Genomic DNA, 23,261 nt, shown 5'->3' on the forward strand with positions numbered 1-23,261 from the left:
GTGAATTTCCTATTTGAAAACTGAGCAAATCCAATTGATTTCTTTCAAAAACATAGCAAAAAAATGTGATGACAAAATTAGGAAAAATTGCCTTAAAATTAGCAAGAAATATTATTTTCAAAAAAATGACAAGAAAATTCAAACAAAACTAAAAACAAAAGCAATTCAAATTCAAAAGAAAAACAAGAAAATGGCCAGAAAATCAGAGAACATATACCTCAAAATTGACCAAAGAATACTGATGAAATCCTAATAAACCTATATTTATATTCATTAAAATTATATATTTAAAGTTAGATCAGTGATGATGGATCAGAATGCAGCCGCCTTTCACAAGCTTTTAAATTATTCCTCATTTTGCTGAGAAACCTTGGGAAGACCCTCAAGGACCCCTGGGGGTAGTTGGACCCCATGTTGAAAACCATTGTGCATAAGAATACTGGTGAATACCTACCACAAGATGTAAGAATGGCAAACTTAGTTGATATACAGTATAAGAAAAATAAATTTTTAAAAAATCTCTGAAGAGCTTGGAGGCATTGTTTTAAGACAATCCTGCAGTCTTTCAAATAAAAATCACAGAGAACTGAGAATATTTCAGTGGCTGTAACACATTTTTATCCATTTTGAACTCTCCACATTGAATTACCATACCAGTGCTAGCCACTGCAAAAAGAACAGCTATGGCCAATTTTTTCATCTAATGGACTTATTTCCACATATTAACTTAGTTTTTTCCCCCGAGACAGCTCTACAGTAAATATATGTACTTCCAGTGACTCAATGATGCTCACAGTGCGAACATGGTTAGATTCTCCTAAGTGTAGGTAGACAGAGTTTAAAAAACAAAAAACTAACCCACAATATGTGTGTCTGTGTGAGTACTCACAGCTCTCCAGTTGCATCTTACAGAGCTGTGTGTCCATGGGGAAAAGCGTGAGATCCAGGGGACAAGACAGTGTCACAGACAACCTGCACACACACACACACACACACACACACACACCAAAGTTAGGTATTATAGTTAAATAAAACTAATCTAAACATCGCACAAAAAGTAAGGAAATTTGTGTTTGGTAGATTATTTCTTTGTTGTAACAATGCTTCTTGGCAATAAATCTCGCACCGTTGGAAAGCCTGTTTATTTCCCTTTTAAATGGTGCCACATTTGTAATGAACATGCATTTGCGGGATGAGCAGCAGAGCTGAGTATGTGGGTTGCGCCAATGAAAAATTAGCCAAATCTTCTTTGCCAATGCCTAACAGCTTATTTTGCTGTTGCTATTGACTCTTGTTTTGAGCTTCTGGTACCCCCAGGTGCTGCTACAGTGGTCAGTAGGTGTCTGCTCCAAGAATCGACATGCCACGTTTGACTGATCTGGATAGGGCCCGTGTGATAGGGCAACTTCAAGTTGGTGTTCTGCAAGTCGTGGCATTATTTGGGGTGAGCCCTGGTAGAGTCGGGCCGCGAAGAGGGTGTCCCAAGAAGACGACACCCCAGGAAGACCGTATCCTCACCCTGTCAGCACTTAGGTACCATGGGCTGTCTTCTACAGATTTGCAGTCAAAGTTTGCAGGATGATATGGCCGACAGCTCTCTGCCCAGATAATACGGAACAGACTGCACGCAGCCAATCTCCGGTCTCATAGGGCTGCCAGGAGGCCTGCCATGACTGGCCTTCACCGTCAGGCACTGGTGTCGGCAACACGTGCACTGGAACCTGAACATGTGGAGGAACGTTATGTTCAGCGATGAGTCCAGATTCTGCCTACAGCATTTGGATCATAGGGTCAAAGTGTGGAGAAGACACGGAGGTAAGCTGCAAAGAAAAGATTTATCTGCAGCCTACCTTTTCAACATGGGGCTACAGAGCATACATCAGTCTGGATCAAACTGGGACACAGCTGCACCACAACTCTACATGCAAGAAAACTAGATAGACTAAAAAAACACAAGAACAAAGGCTCCCATTAAACTCAAACATGCAATTTCTCCGCAAAACACCCTGACCTGCAAAAACAAGGCAGTTCTCTACCAGACTTCAGACAAAAACAGGCCCTAATTGCCCACATCTGTGCTTAAGAATACCAGAAGCTCTCTCTATCCCTACCTACAAGTTGCTCTGCTCCCATCCAAGATGCCAGCCCTCACAATCATCAAGTATTCTAGTGCCTCACTGAGATCAGTGCACAGTATGTAAACGAAGAGGAGCAATTTTTCTCCATGCCTTACAGGCAACTTGGACAGAAGACAGTTTTTTTTTATATATCACATAGCTGAAGACCAGAGATCAGGATACATGTGCATGTGTGAAACATGAGAATGTCTGGCTGATGGTTAAACTCACCAATAAATGGCTGTTGTAAACAACAGCCAGAGTTAGTGAATATGAAACAAAACATTCTTTCTTTTCGATCGTGGCTTTATTTCTGAGAACCAGACCTTCAGTCTACTGTGCCACTATAATTTAGAAGATGCATTTGACTATTAGGATGTAAAACTTAACAGATATCAAAATATACAACCCCAGTCTATATTTACCTGTTTGTTTTAGGTTAGGTAAATTTGCTGACTTGTAAGTGCAAGTCCATCACTATCGCCCGTGTGTTACCATGTTTGTGTGTGCACAGGCTGCCTGGTAGCCTCGTTTGTACTGTGTCATAGGACGGATACGCGCGGTAAACACGACCGCGATCCGTCTGCGCCTGTATATCAGCTGTGTTCGCTGACACCAGTCGTGGTCGCTACCGCGGTGTGGGCTTGTATCAGCTGTGTTGGCTGCGTGTCTCCGGCGTACACCACAGTGTAAATGAGACTGTTGGCTCGGTGGCTCAGCCGCACCGTGGCTGCACCAGATGCACACATTCTCAGCCAAACAAGCCACAGGATGCATTGCTCATATTTTGAGCTTTTGGCAGATAGATTGCACGCACAATTGGAGGAAATCATGCATTTTCAAAGTCCACTACACCACCTACTAACATTTTTGTTCCATCTCGTCTCGTCATGACGAAAATACACACACATCTCGTTATGTTTCCGTCATCGTCCCGTCTTCCTCATGAAAAAAAGTGTCGTAAATATTTCGTCATCATAATCAATCAGTAACACTGATTGACGCCTATGGTCTCACTGTTAGTTTTACTCTTATTTGTAATATAGGGAAACTGTCAGGTCAGGTCAGAAAAAGTATTGTGTAGCAAACTCAATAAAACATCAGACCATTAAAAAAATGTATTCACTTTGGCCAGATGAAAAACCAAATAAATTGACATTTTCTCTATAATTTTAGCTGATTTAAATTAGTTTTGTAAACAATACAGTTTAAGTTAGCTATCTTTTTTAAATTGATTTTTATTTCAATATTTTTTCTAAGTAGTTTTTGTTAACGATAATATGGATTATATGGACATTCTGCGACACCAGCCCATGCTAGCTTTAAACTCAGTGCAGGCTATGTTGAGCTCTGTGGCAACTTCAAGTGCTTTTTGCTGCATCACAGCCCTCGTAACGGGCAGTCCTTCACTACGTTTCTCATTCACAAAATCGCACTCCCTCCTGTCAATCTCGTTGAATCGACCAGTTTTTGGACCACGATAAGCCCTTCTCTGGCTGTGGGCATTTTTTAGCTCTTCTTTCTGAGACCACCACCATTTCACATTGCACTCAGGGCCAGGCTTAAGGGATGTTTATTTACCTTGACAGTTTCAGAGGTAACTTCAGAAAGTGTCCAACTGACAGCCGGAGCTGCATGTCAGCTGGCTGCTACATTCAACCGGGTGGCGGCGCACCCACCTGGTCAGGTCTGCTGGATCTGACAGGTGCGCGGCACACACAGACTGCCATATATACCTTTCATCATAAATCAACTTCTGTTTATACGCGGTTGCAGCAGCACAATGGACAGGGACACAGACAACATCAGGACCAGCCCTCCCTACACGCAGCTGCGTAGGGCCTCACGATCCATGGGGGGCCTCATTTTGCCCGCGGGCATGGCGCGCGCGTCGCCCGAGACACGTGCGCGATGCCCGTGAGACTAGAGAACCAAGTCAGCCCAAGCCAGGAGGAGAGAAAAAAAGAGACCTGTAATCTGACACCCCACTGCACTCATCGCTGCAATGATTGACAGCAATCTGCATCTGACCAATCAGTGGTCAGATACACCGACACTGCTGCAGGTGAGGAGAGAGATGGCTTCTAAGAGGCATTTTGAATCTGGAGCACTAAGAGGGAAAAAAATCAAAACAAGAGGAAGCTCGTGCTTCACTTGAAGGTGGGTATGTTGTTGAAATAAATGTAAAACTTTGTGGCCCCACATAAACACCTCAGCTACTCCTCATAATGAGATAGAAGAGAGACGACTGTAAGTCTCTGTCATTTGCCTGCATATGCATTCACCTCTGTGAAAAAAGAGTGGTAAGTTGACCAGTTGGTGGTCGTATATTAGCTTAAGTTTATAGACTATCAATCTATTCATCAATAAAGAAGATCAATTTAATTTGAATTGAATTTATTTAATTTGTAACACACATGCTTGTTTAGTTCACTGACCTGCTTTCAGAGCATTCTAACAGCTGATATGCAATTCCACCATAGAAACCATTGCATTTAGGAGAAAATGACTTTTAAACAGCTGTCCATGTAGTGACTGCTATGCGCCAAAGGGTGAAAGTGAATACTATCATAAACCAGTTAACCAAACTGTCATGTGATCTGACTGTATTATTACTGCATTTTAAGGAAATTGTGTAGATCTGTAATGGGTCATTCCATGTCATTTAACCAAATTTTAAGGACATCCCACACACTTGGGTCTCTCTCTCTCTCTAACCATTAATGCTTTGAACAGTCCATGTATGTATCTCAAAGCTCTGAAAAAATCAAGAAGCTGGATCATATACAAAGTTGTTTTCTGAAGGCCCAAACATAGTCGACCACAAAACCCACGTAATTTTTCCTTCCATTTTTGAGGGGCTGGCATGCCTACCAGTTATGATGTATGACAGATGTTTTTGTATATTCTGGGAGAGTTGGTAGAGGTGTATTACTGTACCAAATTTCAGTTTCCTATGTGATGTAGTTCCTGAGATATTGACACCTGAAAATGGAGGAAAAATAAGGATGAGCGAAATTGCACGACACATACTCCCCTCACTAAATTGGCCATATCTCAAAAAGTATCCATCCGAGTAAACTAAAATTTTACAGTGTGCCTATTGGATAAATAAGGAACAACTGGTGAATTTTTCAGAATTTTTTGAGACCCAAGTGCATGGGCCATTTGGTGAAATGACATGGAATGACCCTAATACAAGGAGCTATAATGATACACTCCTGATCAAAATTTTAAGACCAGTTGAAAAATTGCAAGAATTTACATTTTGCACTGTTGGATCTTAAGAAGGTTCTAAGTAGAGCTTCAAAATGCAAAAAGAAGCTTTTTTGCCTTTGCCATCAGGAGGTCATGACAGTGTGGATACCTGACAGAAAATGACACTGAATCCACATTTTTGCGAAGATTTGGGCTTTTAAAGGCTGTGGTCTTAAACTTTTGATCAGCTGATGAACAGCCTATTTCAGTTTAATGGTTGTTTGCAATAAATTGCTTACTCAATTTTTTTTTTTTTTTTTTTGTCTCACTCCCATTTCTTCTTTTTGCATTTTGAAGCTCTACTAAGAGTGAAATATATCCTTTGGAATAAAACACAAGTGTTTGTTTCTGTGTGTGTGTGTACACATGTATGTATACCTCATACTGATCAAGACGTCTCCATTCCTGAAGATGAACAACAGAATATTGTCCTGCGTGACATCATGGAAGTTGGCATTTTTCTCATTAGCAAAGAAAAGATCTGGTTTCCACAAACACTGAAACATTTTTGGATCAACAGTCAGAGCGTCACTCTTAAAATCAGTGGGAAGACGAAGACGGGGGTCATTCCACCTCTGACGAAGAAATATATTCACCCTGTAGTCCTGCAGAAAAAGAGAGAGAAAATAGTATTGGTACTGCTGCTACTGCCACTGCTATGATAATAATTACTACTACTAGTGCTATGCCAACACTACTCCTGCTGCTGCTATAACTACTGCTAGTGCTGGTATCACTGCTGCCGTTCTGAGGTTAACAAAACATTGTACCAAACTGTAAATACAAAATTAAATAGCTTGCAGTTATGTGGGCATATTCTCTAGATGAGTACAGGGGCTTAAGGCCGGATTATGCTTCCGCGTACGGGGGTTGTGCGAAGCACGTATTTCCTACGCAGCACGTGTGTGTCCAACATACCTCTGCGAAACACACTGAGCAATTCTCCGCCCACCAACGTAGACCCTGTGACGTATGGTCGCTACTCTTCTGTACGTCTTTGTAATGGCGAGAGGACGAGTCGTATAGGTGTGGGTACTTGCGCACCTCCTCGGCCAGGCATTCTTCTGCGAGATCCAGCATTCTCCAAAGTTTTCAAACACAACCGACGAGTTGAGACACAACAGTTGTTTTAAAAATGGCACTGCCGGCCGGCACAACAACAGGATGTGATGCCGGTTGCAACAAAATGCCGGAAATGATGTACTTCGGCGGACCAATCACAGCTCTTGTGAGGCTGTGTAGGGTCCGCGTAGTTACAATTTTTGGGAGGCGCGCGGCAAGGCGCGCGGCAAGGCGCGCGGCAAGGCTCTGCGGCGGTCGCACAACCCCCGTAAGCTTTGCACAACCCCTGTACGCTCTTCTTACGCAGAAGCATAATTCAGCCTTTAGTCTTAACCCAAACAGTTTTTCTGTGAAATTTTTTAACACCTGGGAACCTTGTCAAAATTATTTTCTCACCAAAGGTTAGGGGTGGGACAATGTCACCTCTAGTCTATCAATTAATTAGGGCCTGAGCACTGACTGACTGCTCTGTTTAATATTATTATTATTGGAGGTAGCAGTAGTAGTCGCCTGGTCGCCTCCTGGTGGAGGTGCTCTGGGCACGACCAATTGGGAGGAGATCCCTGGGCAGACCCAGGACATGTTGGGGGGATTATGTATCTTGGCTGGCCTGGGACGCCTTTGGATCCTTCAGGAGGAGCTGATGGATGTAGCCTTGGAAAGGACTGTCTGGGCTGACCTCCTCAGCCTGTTGCCACTGCGATCCCGTCACAGATAAGCGGCAGAAAATGATCATAGTCATGACTTCCTCAGCAGTGAATAAAGAAACAAGCAAAATAGTAAAATTCACAAAAAGATCAACTTTTTGTGTATATCGCACCAATCCTGTATGAAACAGCAGTGCTGTCTGTGATCAAAACTATTGCATGTATCATTAACCTGGGTGCTACATGCAGTACCCACACACTGTTACGAAAGTGAAAATGGACACTCAAATTGATCAACGGAAGAAGACCTTTAAATAGAGGTGTGATTTATCCTTTTTATATATATATATTTTTTTAATATATATTATTTTTTGGCATTTCTACTTTTTATTTGACAGTCACAGTAGAGAAAGACAGCAAAGGCAGGGGAGAGAGGGGATGACATGCAGCAAAAGGCCTGAGGTCGGATTTGAACCCAGGATGCTGCCATCAGGACTCCTCCTTTGTCATTTATCTATATTAAGTATATTATAGACAGTGGCACAAAAAGTGTGTATGCACTATATGTGGCGCATAGGGGCGCCACACTAGAGGGGGTGCACACACACACACGCACTATAGGCGCTCCAGTGCGCTCCCTTGAGCATGCGCAGGAGCACGAGTGTTTTCATTTGAATCGTGTTGTCATCTGATGATGGGTAGTTAATGATGGAGAGGGAGAAAAGAAAGCTCTCGGGTGCAAAACAGAAAACCGAAGAGGGAGAAGGAGAAAGATTTTGTAGGGATTACACACCATGTCCTCCTGTAACGCCTGTGATTGCTAGACCTCAAGGTAATTCATGTTGTCAAACATTTCTTTTTTTTATTACCCAATTTTACCACAATGCTGTAATGTATCACAAACCTGATGCAGGTGTAAACATTTAATTCACTGATCATTTTGGGTTGTTTTTTTTTTTTTTTTTTTTTTTTTTTACTTATGCTGTTGGCCCTGGGTGCACCAGTTTGCCAAAGTTGTTCCTCTTATATGGAAAAAACAAGTGAGACTCATTCTTTTCTTTGAATCTTGAGTCATGTTGAATCATGTTTTGAATTGAAACAAGGTTGAATTTCATTTTGACATGAGATGACTATTCATTAGAAATTCTGAATGAGTTTGCTTCTATGTTTGTTACATTGCCTACATGTTACATTGCTTAGTGATGGTGATAATATCGCTTTAGTGCTTATAGTATTCAACAGCATATCTATTACATCTGTTATACAAAAATTATAATGATTTATTGAATACAATGGGAGGTAGAGCCTTCAGCTATCAGGCTCCTCTTCTTCGGAACCATCTTCCACTTTGGGTCTGAGAAGCAGACCCTCTCTTTGTTTAAGAATAGGCTTAAAACCTTCCTTTTTGATAAAGCTCATAACTAGGACTGTCCTATAGTTATGTTACTGTATGCCTAAACTGCACAAGGCCCTCCCATGATGCACTGAGCTCTCTCTCTCTTCTCTTTCCTTCCTCACATATCCATATATCCACATATCTGATTATTTGTTTTTATCTGTATTTTAGTTTATTGGTTTTAATTTGTTTTGGGATTGTTTTGAACTGTGTTGTATAGTTTTGTGTGTTATAGTGTTTTCTTTGCTATAGTGCACAGCATACTGGACTAGAAGAACAATAAACTGGACAAACAATTAATTTGAACAGTGGGACTGACAGCTGGAACCTCCACCCAGGCAAGTGAGTAACTACAGTTTTTTTGGTACAAAAGGTAACAGCTGTGTAGCAGTAAAATATTTCGTAGTAGATTTGTGTGCAACACACTGGCAGTTTTTATTCACTGCAGCCATTCCCCACTAATTAAAACAGGGCAAAAAAAAAAAATCACCACAGCAACTGGTACATTCATAGCCGCGGATATGAGAGCTGACTGTGGTGGAAAACGTAGGGTTTCACAACATGCTTAATGTCACTGAGCCCCAGTACACTGTTCCTTCAACAGCCCATTTCAGCCAGACTGTAATTCCTGCTTTGTACAACAAACAAAAGCCCAAACAGAGAAAGAATTGTTTGAACCAGCCACTGTTGCAAGTGATTACCATATGCAATCTATAATCCCAGCATCCCAGCATCTTTGACCATTGCTTCTGCCTTCGTTTTCCCTTGAGAAATTTCCTTTCCGATTTTGGAATCATGCAGAATCTTTTGATTGAGTTTGTGTCCAGTTAGCACTATAATTGCTGTGGTTGTGCTTGATGGTGTGATATACAGTATTCAGAGAGTATTCAGAACCCCTTCACTTTTTTCACTTTTGTTATGTTGTAGCCTGATGCTACAATCGTTTAAATTCATTTTTTCTCTCATTAATCTACACTCAGTACACTATAATGACAAAGTGAAAACAGAATTGTAGAAAAAACTTAGTAATACTGACATAAGTATTCAGACCCTTTACTCAACATTTAGTTGAAGCAGCAATTACAGCCTCAAGTCTTTTTGTATGATGCAGCAAGCTTTGCACACCTGGATTGGAGGATTTTCTGCCATTCTTCTTTGCAAATCCCTAACCCTAGCCCTAACTTTTGGCCTGCTCTGAGGTCCTGAGCGCTGCGGAACAGGTTTTCATTGAGGACATTTCTGTACTTTGCTCCATTCAGCTTTCCCTCAACTGCTACAAGTCTCCCAGTCCCTGCTGCTGACAAACACCCCCAACAGCATGATGCTGCCACCACCATGATGTAATGTTTGGAACTGAGGCCAAACAAAGAATCTTGTTTCTCACAGTCTGAGACTCCTTCGGGTGCTTTTTTGCAAACTCCAAGTGGGCTTTCATATGTTTTCCACTGAGGAGAGTCTTCCGTCTAGCCACTATGCCATCAAGCCCAGATCGGTGGAGGGCTGCAGTGATGGTTGTCCTTTTGGAACTTTGTCCCATCTCCACACAGGATCTCTGGAGCTCAGTCAGAGTGACCATCGGGTTCTTGGTAACCTTTGGTTACTAAGGCCCTTCTCCCATGATTGCTCAGTTTGGCCGGGCAATAAGCTCTAAGAAGAGCCCTGGTTGTGCCAGACTTCTTCCATTTGAGAATTATGGAGGCCACTGTGCTTGGGAACCTTCAGTGCAGCAGAAATGTTTTGTAACCTTCCCCAGATCTGTGCAATGTCTTGCAATATGATAGAGAGCCTTCTATGGTAGAGAGGTGTGTGCCTTTCCAAATCAATTTAATTTACCACAGGTGGACTCTAATCAATGTGCAGAAACATCTCAGCAACGATAAAAAGAAATGCTGCATTTTCTCTTTCTGTTGTGCTTTACTGAGACGTGGCTAACGACTAGCATCCCAGACGCTAACGTGGAGCTACCCGGCTTCAGCACAGTCAGGTCGGATCGAGACAACAAAGCCTGCGGGAAGCGGAAAGGAGGGGGGCTCGCGGTGTACGTGAACACAAGGTGGTGTAACCCTGGGCATGTAAGTGTGAAGATCTGCATCTGCTGCAGGGACATTGAACTGCTGGCCATTAGTTTACATCCCTATTACTTGCCCAGAGAGTTTGGACACGCCATTGTGGTCATTGTTTACATTCCGCCCCAAGCCGACGCGGAAGTCGTGTGTGACGTCATCCACTCCGCTGTTGACAAACTCACAACACAACATCCCGAGGCGCTTGTGTTGATCTCCGGGGACTTCAATAATGTGACCCTAGACAAGACACTTCCTGCTTTTTTCCAGTATGTGGACTGTAACACCAGGGGAAATAAGACTATTGACCTGCTGTATGCAAATGTAAAGGACGCATACAGGGCCACCCCACTGCCTGCACTGGGAAAAGCTGACCATAACCTTGTTCTGCTGCAGCCTCACTACAAACCAAAGGTGAGGAGACTACCCACAACCACACGGTCATTCAGGAAGTGGTCTCCTGAGGCAGAGCACGCTCTGAGAGACTGTTTTGGCACTACTGACTGGGATGTACTGCAGGGGTCGCACAGCGGGAACATCGAGGGGGTTGTAGACTGCACCACTGACTACATTAACTTCTGTATGGACATTGTTGTTCCTGTAAGAACGGTGCGCTGCTATGCGAACAACAAGCCCTGGATCACGAGTCACATTAAAGGCCTCCTGAACCAGAAGAAGAAGGCCTTCAAAGACGGTGATAAGCAGGAGCTGAAACGCGTGCAGCGGGAACTCAGAGTCCAGCTCAGGGAGGCAAAGGAGCAATACAGAAGGAAGTTGGAGCAGAAGATGCAGAACAACAGCATGAAGGAGGTGTGGGACGGGATGAAGATCATCACCGGCTGCAGATCCAGGCAGGGGGCCACCATTGAGGGGGATGGGGGGAGGGCGAACGAGTTGAACAACTTCTTCAACAGGTTTGACCACCCTATCTCACTCTCACCTCTGACCACCCTGCCCCCCACACCCCCATTTGCTCCGCTCCCCCCGCTACAAGTGGACAGATGCGATGAGGAGACCCCCTCCCTGCCTACAATCACAGCAGCCCAGGTGTGTGGAGAGCTGAGGAGGCTTCGCCCCAGCAAAGCTACAGGTCCAGATGGAGTATCCCCACGACTGCTGAAGGCCTGCGCGTCTGAGCTGGGAGACCCTCTGCAGCACATCTTCAATCTGAGCCTGGAGCAGGGGAGGGTCCCACTGCGGTGGAAAACATCATGCATCGTCCCAGTCCCAAAGAAGCCACGTCCTGCAGAGCTGAATGACTTCAGGCCGGTCGCCCTGACGTCACATGTGATGAAGACCATGGAGCGGCTGCTGCTACACCATCTGAGACCGCAGGTGAGCCATGCCCTCGACCCACTGCAGTTTGCGTACCAGGAGAAGGTGGGAGTGGAGGACGCCATCGTCTACATGCTACACCGATCACTCTCTCACCTGGACAGGGGCAGTGGTGCTGTGAGAATTACATTTCTGGATTTCTCCAGCGCCTTCAATACCATCCAGCCCCAGCTGCTTGGTCACAAACTGACTGATATGGGAGTGGGCTCACACCTGACGGCATGGATCATGGACTATCTGACAGGCAGACCTCAGTATGTGCGACTGGGGGACTGCAGGTCAGACACTGTGATCAGCAGCACAGGAGCGCCGCAGGGGACTGTGCTCTCTCCAGTCCTGTTCACCCTGTACACGTCGGACTTCCAGTACAAATCGGAGTCCTGCCACGTGCAGAAGTTCGCGGACGACACGGCCATCGTGGGATGTATCAGCGGTGGACAGGAGGAGGAGTACAGGAAACTCATCCAGGACTTCGTAGCATGGTGCGGTTCCAACCACCTCCACCTGAACACCTCCAAGACAAAAGAAATGGTGGTGGACTTCAGGAGGACCAGGCCTCACCCGGAGCCCGTAAGCATCAACGGTGCCTGTGTGGAAATGGTGCAGACCTACAAATATCTGGGAGTGCAGCTGGATGATAGACTGGACTGGACAGCCAACACGGAGGCTCTGTGCAGGAAAGGACAGAGCCGACTGTACTTCCTCAGGAGGCTGGCGTCCTTCAACATCTGCAAAAAACTGCTGCTGATGTTCTACCAGTCTGTTGTGACGAGCGCCCTCTTCTATGCGGTTGTGTGCTGGGGAGGCATCAAGAAGAGGGACGCCTCACGACTGGACAAACTGGTGAGGAAAGCGGGCTCTGTTGTGGGCACACAACTGGAGAGCCTGACATCTGTGGCAGAGCAACGGGCACTGAGCAGACTCCTGTCAATCATGGACAATCCACTGCATCCACTGCACAGCACCATCACCAGGCAGAGGAGCAGCTTCAGTGACAGGCTGTTGTCACTGTCCTGCTCCACCGACAGACTGAGGAAATCATTCCTCCCCCACGCCATGCGACTCTTTAACTCCACCCAGAGGAAATAACTCTCACCTTAACCCCCCCCCCCCCCCCCCCCCCCCCACACACACACACACACACCCCTCCACACACACACACACACACACACACACACACACACACACACACTGCACTTCTGGAAGATAACACGCAAAGACTGGAGGGGAAGGGCTCAAGTCTGACAGTTCCTGAGTCCCAGTCCCGAGCGTCGGGTTCTGTCACTTGGTCTCATGGTCTCGCACCAACCGTGAACCTCCGTCGGAGCGTGTTATTCCCAACCCAGGCGTGTTGTTCCCCTGCTGTTTAAACTGTTCATATTCATATCATATCATATTCTATTTTTTATCCCCGTTTATAGAGTATATATTGCTGCTGCTATTTATCATCTGTTTATACTGTGAATTTGGACATTGCCCACATCTATGCACATTGTATACATTGATGCACACTGGTTTTATTGGCTTTTTATCATCTATTTATCATCTGGGCGCTATTTATTTATTTATCATCTGTTTATACTGTAAATACATTGTATACATCGATGCACACTGGTTTTATTGGTTTTTTGCACATTGTTTTTTTGCACATTGGTACTTAGATCTTTAGATCTCGAGGGTCATCTTTATTCTTTATTTTTGATTTACTTATTCTTTATTTTTGATTTACTTAATCTTGTACTCTGTGGATACTGCTGGAAACTGTGAATTTCCTTCGGGATGAATAAAGTATCTAACTAACTAACTAACTAACTCCACTCCAGTCACCACCGGTGTCCCCCAGGCTTCTGTTCTGGGTTCTCTCCTTTTCCTCATCTATCTTCTTCCCCTTGGTAACATCTTCAGGAAATTTGGTCTTCAGTTCCACTGCTACGCGGATGACATCCAGCTCTATCTCTCCACCAAGCCTAACTCTGCCCTCCCCCCATCCTCCCTTACCGAATGCCTACAGGAAATCAAATCCTGGTTCTCAGTCAACTTCCTTAAACTAAACAGTGATAAAACTGAGGTACTCCTCATTGGTACTAAATCCACCCTTGCCAAACATGACAGTTTTTCTCTTACTATTGACAATTCCACAGTCTCCCCTTCCCCTAAGGTTAAGAGTCTGGGTGTCATCCTCGATAGCACACTATCATTCACATCTCACATCAATAACATCACACGGTCTGCATACTTCCACTTATGCAACATTAATCGTCTCCGCCCATAACTTACACCCACCAGCACCGCCATTCTCGTTCATGCCTTGGTTATATCCCGTCTCGATTATTGTAATTCCCTGCTCATTGGCCTCACAAGTATCTTCATAAACTTCAACTGGTTCAGAACGCAGCTGCTCGGATAATAACCAAAACCCCCTCCATCAACCACATCAGTTCTGTTCTTCACCAACTCCACTGGCTACCTGTCACTTCATGCATTTGATGTAAAGTACTACTATTCACCTTCAAGGTACTCATTTACCTCTGCTCCATTAAATGTGAGCTCCGTGAGCTGAAAATAGCCACCGCGGTGTTGCATGTAATGGCCACAGGTCTACAGTAAGTAACATTATTTGACTGGTGTTACTGCTAACCTGCTCATTTTTTGTGGTAATAAATTAATAAATTGCTTTGCGTTATTTGTACAGTAAATACGGGTTAGGTTGCTAGTCGGGTTAAGATTACTACTAGGGATGAGCCAGATACTTGGCTGAAACGAGTATCCGGTACGGATATAGCACTGCTGCCGAGTACGAGTATGATCCGAGTAATATGAGTCAATATCCGTGCTCGTGATGAATGAAAATCTTCATTAGGTAGCTGACTGTGTCCACGTTGTGTGATAGGCCAGTCACACACAGTACAGCGGTGCACAGCTCACACACAACACACACAGCGCCCCTCCCCTACGCCGTGTGCCCTGCTCACACACACACAGGCACAACCTCAGCTGTCACTCACTCAGGTGTGACAGCTCACGTCTCTCTCTTCAGTAGCTTCAGGATTTTTCCAGCTCGCTCTTCCCTCGGTCTGTAATCACTGATAGTCAGTAGAGTTTCTGCTAAACTTGGTTGGTAACAGACGCGCTGCTTTTGAGCAGAGTTAGGGTCAGGGGTTAGGGGTTGGGGCTGAATGCGACTGGCGTAACGTCTCTCACTGCGACACAGCGCTTTTTTTTTTTTTTTTTTACCGTCTGTTCCCTCTTACCGGCTGATTTCTGATATAAAGTAAGTTGGAAAACTTTGCTCGCACCGGACGCGGTACAGAGTCACAATCTTAACACACACACACACACACCACGTACATACATACATTAGCTCAACACACAAAGTATATTATTATTTTGTTTTTATTTTGGCTGCATGCACTATATGCATGCATCTCTCTCTCTCTCTCTCTCTCTCTATATATATATATATATATATATATATATACACACACACTACTCACAAAAAGTTAGGGATATTCGGCTTTCGGGTGAAATTTCAGGATGAACCTAAAATGCATTATAAACTGTAACACTGTAAAGTTTGCTATCACGTATCAGGCTATAACTAGTAATGATCATCTAATACCAGCAGGAGTATTGATACTTACCTATAACGGAAACTAATGAGCCTCTATCAGTCGTATTTCGCACTGCATCATATAACTCCGCACTGCGTCGTATAGTGCTTTACCGGTACCGCAGGAGAGAGATAAACAGCTTCCTGATAAATGATACTGATTTTAAAGCCCCCGCCTTGTCGTCTGTCGCTGTCGGGCTGCTGCAGCCGCGTATAAACAAAAGTTGATTTATGATGAAAGGTATATATGGCAGTCTCTGTGCGCCGCGCACCTGTCAGATCCGGCAGACCTGACCCGGTGGGCGCGGGGGGCCGGCTGGCATCAGGTGGGCCGGACGGTGTGCGCCGCCACCCGGTTTAAAGTAGCAGCCAGCTGACATGCCGCTCCGGCACTGCGCTCCCCCGGTCCGCGGCACCCGGTCTGCCGGATCTGACAGGTGCCGCTCCGGCTGTCAGTCGGACGCTTTCTGAAGAAGGAGGAAGTTACCTCCGAAACTGTCAAGGTAAATAAACATCCCATGTCTGATTAAGAGAAACAAAAACGTCTTTTAGCTAAAAGGAAGACATGATGAATGTATTTGAACTATATTGATTTATGCTGACATTGGACCATGCCTGTTGTCGTATTTCAACGTGATGACGTGCATTCCCGGGGCGATCGCTTTAGGTAATGTGACTGCCCTGTGTGAGCAGCCCTTTACAGTAAAGTAACGAGTGTAGTTGTTGTCAACCCAACCCGGTTCACTGTCTCTGCTCTGCTTCGCTCAGTGGAGATACACGGAGCTCAGCTCTGCCCGCGGTCAAACAGAGGAGAGAGAAACTCAGCTCAATCATAAATGACAGCAAGCCGCAATAGGGCCTGTTTATTTATGTTATTTACCTAATTTATGTGAACTTGTTTCATTTAGGCTCAGTGTGAGCGTCTACTGTGTTTTGCTGTCATTTATGGTCGCACTATGGTCGCAGGAGTTTCTCTCCTCGAAAATGGTGGAGCCGACGTCCTGACAGGTTGGAGTTTGTGCAGCCAGCACAAACACAATAATTTACCATGATGATGATAAATAAATGCTATGTAAAACTACTGAAAACAGACCAACTCATTAAACTAAGACCGCTCAGACTCACTACCACCTACTACTGCGCACTGAGCTGGAGCAGAGCTGAGGAGACCGACTCCCTCTTGTGTTTTTAGGAGCTTGGCTCAAAACGGCCACTTTTTCCTCTAAATACGTGCCCTAATATCTTGTCTATGGATATTCTCATTTATCCAGGTCATGGTTCTATTTGGGCAAAATTGAATCGTAGGCAACTGGACTTGTATTTGCCCTAATATCTTGAAAAACATATGAAATCGTGCATTAACCTTTCACATTGTCATTTTCACACAATGTTAAGTATAGATTTTGTAAAAAATTTAACCTGCAATATGCTCTTTACGTTTGGAGTTATTTTTGAGCCGCCTCTGACTTTTGAATGAGTGTGTATTGCGTGAGCTAGAGTGGCATTCCTGAGGGCTAGAGTGGAGCAGCCCTGAAAAATCGCCTAAAACTTTTGTCTTAAACTTGCTCTGCTGGCCACAATTTTCACTCCACATGCATAAATTCGGGATAAAATTGTAGGAAAAATAGTTGTGCTTTGAAAAATGTAAATACAAAAGCAAAGTAGCTTAAAGTTTTTACACTGTGACACTTAACGAGGCAGGAGTGCCAGCTCTCTTCCCCATAGACTGCCATTATATCTGGAACCCAGAATTTGGGGAGAGAAGCAGAAATACTCACTTTTCCAACTCGCCGTTTCTCGGGCATTTTGGGGAGTTGGCGAATAATTTTGACAAAGTTTGAAAGCCCAAAGCCTTGCCTTTCTCATGGTACATTTTATTTTCTATTTTAGGACTTACTATCATTGAGAAAAAAAGCAGCTGTTTGACCACTAGTTTTAGGCGATTTTCTCCCAAGCACCACTGGCACTCATGCTGTGCACTTCATAGAGCACGTTTACATGCACACCTTATTCCTGTATTAACCGGAATATTCGCAATATTCCGGTTGCGCACGTGTCATGTAAACACGCACTGAACCCGATTAAGGTCATATTCCGGTTGGAGAGATTTCCGAATAAGACCCCTGGAATATTCCTGTTCCAACTGGAATATTGGGGCATGTAAACACCGTAGTCGGAAAACTCCCCGAACCTGAATATTCAGTCACGACTGCGCATGCTCGACTCACAAGGAATTCTGTGGCATCTTTGTTGCTATGGTTACCTGCAAGCGGGGAAAACGGCAGGGCGAACAGCAGCAAAAGCCAGGAGACTTAGAAAACATAGAAATAGCGACAGAAGAAGAAGAAAAAGAAGAAGAAGACGAGGAAGAAGACTTCGTCTGTTTTTCCGGCAGACCAGACACCTATACGCGTACTGCTGCCCCCCGCGGCTGAGTGTGGCATTACGTCAGAGAGTGGAATACGCCGAAACACGGGGGCATGCCAAGTAACATGTAAACGGAATATTCCAGTTGCCGTGGCACAGTTACCTTAGCCGGAATATTGAGCCGAACCGGAATATGGTGTGCATGTAAACGTACTCATAGACCCTCATTTCTGGTTCCACCTACAGTGGCACAGTGGATAGTGTCTCTGCCTGCCATGCAGGAGACCAGAGTTCAACTCCCCCCCTGGGCAAGAGCTACAACACTACACGACCCACAAACAGTATAGGGTTGGTGGTTTAGCGCATGTCCAGGCGGTGCAAGGGTGGCAAGCACATCAAAGTTTCTTTAGAAACTTTACAAAGTCTAGCTTCATTTTCTTATTTAATCTAAAAGGGACAGTGTACAGCTCAAACATATACTGTATGTCTTTGATGCCATATCTTGCTTTGTTTTTTGTTGACACTACAATAAATATGTTTTTTGAATAATAGTTTGATGTAGTTGGATTATTCAAGGTATTTCCTGTAGTTTTAGAGCTTATTTTGAGTTTCTAGTGCTCGTAAAGCTACTTTGATGGACTGTAGTGGAAATGGAACAGTGAGCAAAGAAATTTGGTTAGAGAATTATTGCTTTTATTACCATTATTTAAAACATATGAATATGCTGAGGGCTCAACGCTGTATGGCAAATTTCAAAGGAGCGTAAGAGAGAAAGAGGGTGGTACAGTAGTGCCAGACAGCAATTTTTTCATGTCCCCCCCAGGAATTACTCTCTGAAATTTTGCTGTTTATTGTCCCCCCCAATAATGAATTGGGATTTTCGCCCCTGATGAGGACCCAACATGAATTCAGCTGACTGAACTCATGTATTCATTGTGTGTACTTACTCATAGTTGAGAGCGACCTGATGTGGTACATGAGAACCTGATACGGTTTCTTAAGGTGATAAAGCCCTCGGTTGTAATTTTCTAATTGTTATGTGTATTCATTGTGTTGACTTATTCATGGTGTATGGGGATATGATGTGATATATGAACACCCAATATGATTTATGAAATTGACGACCATAGATTGTAGTTTTCGTGTGTGTGTGTGGGGGGGTTAATTATGTGTTGTGACTCATGGTTTTGGGGGCACGGGGTGTGGTATTTGTTGACCCAGAATAGTTTTTAGTATACTGCAGTATGTTGTATCATAATATAATGTAATGTGAATAGCGGTGGGGTGGGGGGTAGAGGGGTTAGGGCACGATGGCGGCACAATGTATGACCTACTAAGGAGTCGGCAGTGCTAAACAACAGCTTAACATAGGTCCATTCTTTAGAATGAAAGAGAATGTCTTTTTAATAATAAAACAATATATATAAATACCATGTAACAATTTTTCAGTAGAGCAAACAACATTTTAGTGGTTTTTAACATTGCACTCATAAGAAACCACATTCCAATGTGAACGTGAAAATACAAGCCTCTATGTCATCACTGCTCCCAAGCTGTCCTTGTGCTAACTTGTGCTAAATTGTGCTAACTTAACTCAAGCTTCTGATACTGCTGTTAAATAATTTACCCAGTGATCCAAACTCTTTTTAGAAAACAGTATTTCTGTGACAAATACTTTATGTTGAGATATCTCTGTCCCTGTTTCATTTGCCGTGTGTTTTTTTCTCTCTTTATGCCTCGCCATCAGCCCATGGATCCGACTCCCACAGTCTGGAACCAACATGTGTTTCCCACTGCCCCTGCTCAAGAGGTTTGTCACTACACTCCTCACTTAGCTTGACACAAAGTGCTTTAATTTGATCTGATGTCAGATTCTTTTATTGCTGTATTTGGCTAAAATGTACACTGGTTGCATCACACTTTGTGTGTGTGTTTCTATGTGATTAGTTTTGGTTAGAGGGACATGATATGCCATCTGAGGGTTTCAGTCAATGACAGTATGTAGCATCAACACTATGCGTGACTTAAAATATCGGGATATCTCCAAAATATGATCCTACATCATCACTGATAATATGCTATGCGTTGTGCTAGCAGTCACTTAATTTAGACTGCTTTGAGATGTCATTTGGAATTTGACTATCAGTGTATGCATGATTTGGTTTTCATGTTTCTACAGGAATTAATGGTTGAATCACAGGAAGAAGCCAAAATGTTGGGCCGTGGCGATAATGGTAAGAAAACCTTTTTTTTAAAATGTGCAGTGTCATCGTTAGTCATGACTGGTTTGTTGTAATCTTACAAATCCATTCAAATTGTAATTAAAACCGACCAGAATTCTGTTGAAGCTGGTAAAAGATGAAAAATTATTGGTTAACGGAACCCTTTGCCATCAAGTAATTAAAAATGCCAACACCATACTACACTGATATCATGCTTAAAAACAACTTCTTGAACAGTATTTATTCATTTCAGGGGGGAAATAGAAGTTCACATGTGTATCCCTCACTGACACAATGTAATTTTTTTTTTTTTAAACATGTTTAACCTTTAAGGAAGAGAGAGGAAGGAAGAGAAAGAGGGAAGAGGCAACAAGAGGAATGAGGAGGAGAGAGAGGGGTAAGAATCAGCTAAAACAGTTAATGCAATTGTTGACTTTCTGGATTTTTTACCTTCTTACATGAGTTTTATTGCAAATGGGCTCAAGCTATGAACTTGACTGGGGAAGAGATACTGCAGGTTGAAACAAAGTGATGTGAATGGATTAATTTGAAACCTGGTTCTCAGTGCGAAAGCATCGGCTATCATTGCTGAAAAATGTGTTTTCAAGATGGATTTAGAGTGTTGAAGGTAGATATAATAAGACCATTTATGTGTATTTGAATAGTAACTTATTTCATCTGGTTTTATTGCAGCTACTTGTTGGTCACTTTTAAACTACATCTGAAATTGAGGTTTACCCTGTGACTGCATAAAATGACTACTCTTAGGATTAAAATTGAGTATTATTATATCTAACTGTAAATGAAGGAATCTTTGTTTATGTATGTTTGTCATTTGACTTTTTCAACCACTTATCTGATCAACTTCAAACTTAGCAGGTGTTTTGCTGAGGACCCCAGGAGGTCCAGTGTGAAGTTTTTGGTTGAGCAGTTTTCGAATGTTTAAAAATTGCTTTTTTACATGTTATGTGATATGAAGAAACAGGCACAACTGCACTGCAATCGGAGGTTTTACAACATATGCTAGGTTCTTAGAAAAATTGATATATGGTGCACGTGCATTTTTAACGCATATTAAAAAATAAAAACAGACATTATTTTTTAGTGAAGTGCATACAGGCATGTTGTAAATGGGCACTGAACTAATGTCTTCAAAATGGTCACTACACAACCCAATGTTCTTTTTTTCATTAAGTGTTTTGTATTTCTCAAATTTTGTGAAGAATTCTGAATATTTCATGTTAATAATTTATTGCTTCAACAGATTGTATTACTGCATGGCATGTATACTGTTTCCAAAGAAAAGACAAACAACAAAAGAATTGAGTAAGTATTATATTTGGTAGCGCTTTGCTGGAGAGGGTATACATAAAGCATTCATGACACATAAATAAGTACTAAGAACTGATACATACAGACATATCCATTTATAAATATTTGTTCCACTTGGCGTCACTGATATTAGGTCAATGGGCAGAGTGTCAAGTGGCATATGCTTTCATAATTTATTATGACACTTTGAGTATCAAAAAGACATATATACACTACTTACAAAAAGTTAGGGATATTTGGCTTTCGGGAGAAATTTACGAAAAATGTAAAAAGTTCACGCTACAGTGATATCATATCATGAAAGTAGGGCATTTAAGTAGAAGCATACACTGGTGATTTCCTTATCTCAAACAATTTATTGAAACAAAAGCCAACAACAGTGGTGGATATACCACAACAAAAAATGTCAATGTCTCAATAACTTGTCATGTGCCTTTGAGCATCAATTACAGCTTGACAACGACGTCTCATGCTGTTCACAAGTCGACTTATTGTCTGCTGAGGCATGGCATCCCACTCTTCTTGAATGGGGGGCCCTCAGGTCATTGAGGTTCCGGGGTACAGAGCTCCGAGCCTCTACATGGCAACTCAGCTGATCCCATAGGTTTTCTATGGGATTCAGGTCTGGAGAAAGTGCAGGCCACTCCATTTGAGGTACCCCAGTCTCCAGCAGCCATTCCCTAATGATGCGACCTCGATGAGCTGGAGCATTGTCGTCCATGAAGATGAAATTAGGCCTGTGTTGTTCATGCAGGGGCACAATGACTGGATTAATGATGTTATTCAGGTAGTATGGGCTTGTCACTGTACCATTAGGGCAGTTCTGTATTGACTAGACACACCTGCCCACACAGTAACACCACCACCACCAAAGGCTCATCTGGTGACAACAGTGGCTGATGCATAGCGCTCTCCTTGACGTCTCCAACATTGTTGGCGGCCATCATTTCTGCTCAACATGAATCGGCTTTCATCAGAGAACAGCACTGAGGCCCACTGTTCCCTCGTCCAGCGTAAATGACCCCAGGCCCATGCAAGACGATGACACCTGTGCCTGGTGGTGTGGTCAGGTACCCTTGCAGGTCGTCTAGCACGCAGACCATGCTGATGTAAACGGTTTCGAATGGTCTGATGTGACACCTGGGTGCCTGCACCTCGCTTAAACGTGCCTGGAGTTGAGTGGCATTCATCATCCGGTTCCGCAGGGCACTGTTCACAATGAAGCGGTCATCAGTGTGGGATGTGGCCAAAGGACGTCCACTTCTATGCCTTTCTGTGACTCTTCCAGTCTCTTTGTATCTCTGTTGCAACCTACTGATGACACTCTGTGACACTCTAAGTTCAGTGGCCACTTCCGTCTGAGAACATCCTGTTTGAAGCCTCGCAATGGTGAGGTACTGTTGATCAATTGTTAGGTGTTGTCTTGGTCAAAATGATGTCAAAATGTGGACAGCATGATGAGGAAGACTGTTTAAATACCAATTCTAATTGAACCAGGAAATTTATTGGTTGATTCATGGATCAAACACCTGTTGTGAATTTTGCCGTTAAGCTCCTTGTTAGAGAACAGCAACTTGTGCAAAAAGTACTGAAACACTGAACAGTAGGACATGTGCATTCAAAAGTTTACAGAAGGTCACATTAAGTTCACCTGTAAAGGTTATAATGCATTTTAGGTTCATCTGGAAATTTCACCCGAAAGCCGAATATCCCTAACTTTTTGTGAGTAGTGTATATATACATATATACATATATATATATATATATATATATATATATATATATATAGTACAGGCCAAAAGTTTGGACACACCTTCTCATTCAATGCGTTTTCTTTATTTTCATGACTATT

General features: G+C 43.3%; 1 protein-coding gene across 1 annotated transcript in view; it reads right to left on the minus strand.

Annotated features, from left to right (window-relative positions):
• Window positions 1-23,261, minus strand: part of LOC115369087 (glycine receptor subunit beta-like) — a 262,500-nt gene that overhangs the window by 81,773 nt on the left and 157,466 nt on the right. The window contains exons 5-6 of the mRNA XM_030065640.1: window positions 5,754-5,980; window positions 890-972 (exon numbers count right to left, since the gene is read on the minus strand). Of these exons, the coding sequence (XP_029921500.1) occupies window positions 890-972; window positions 5,754-5,980 (310 nt within the window). The remainder of the gene's footprint in view (window positions 1-889; window positions 973-5,753; window positions 5,981-23,261) is intronic.

The sequence above is a fragment of the Myripristis murdjan genome, chromosome 1, assembly GCF_902150065.1.
Source record: "Myripristis murdjan chromosome 1, fMyrMur1.1, whole genome shotgun sequence".
NCBI lineage: Eukaryota > Metazoa > Chordata > Actinopteri > Holocentriformes > Holocentridae > Myripristis > Myripristis murdjan.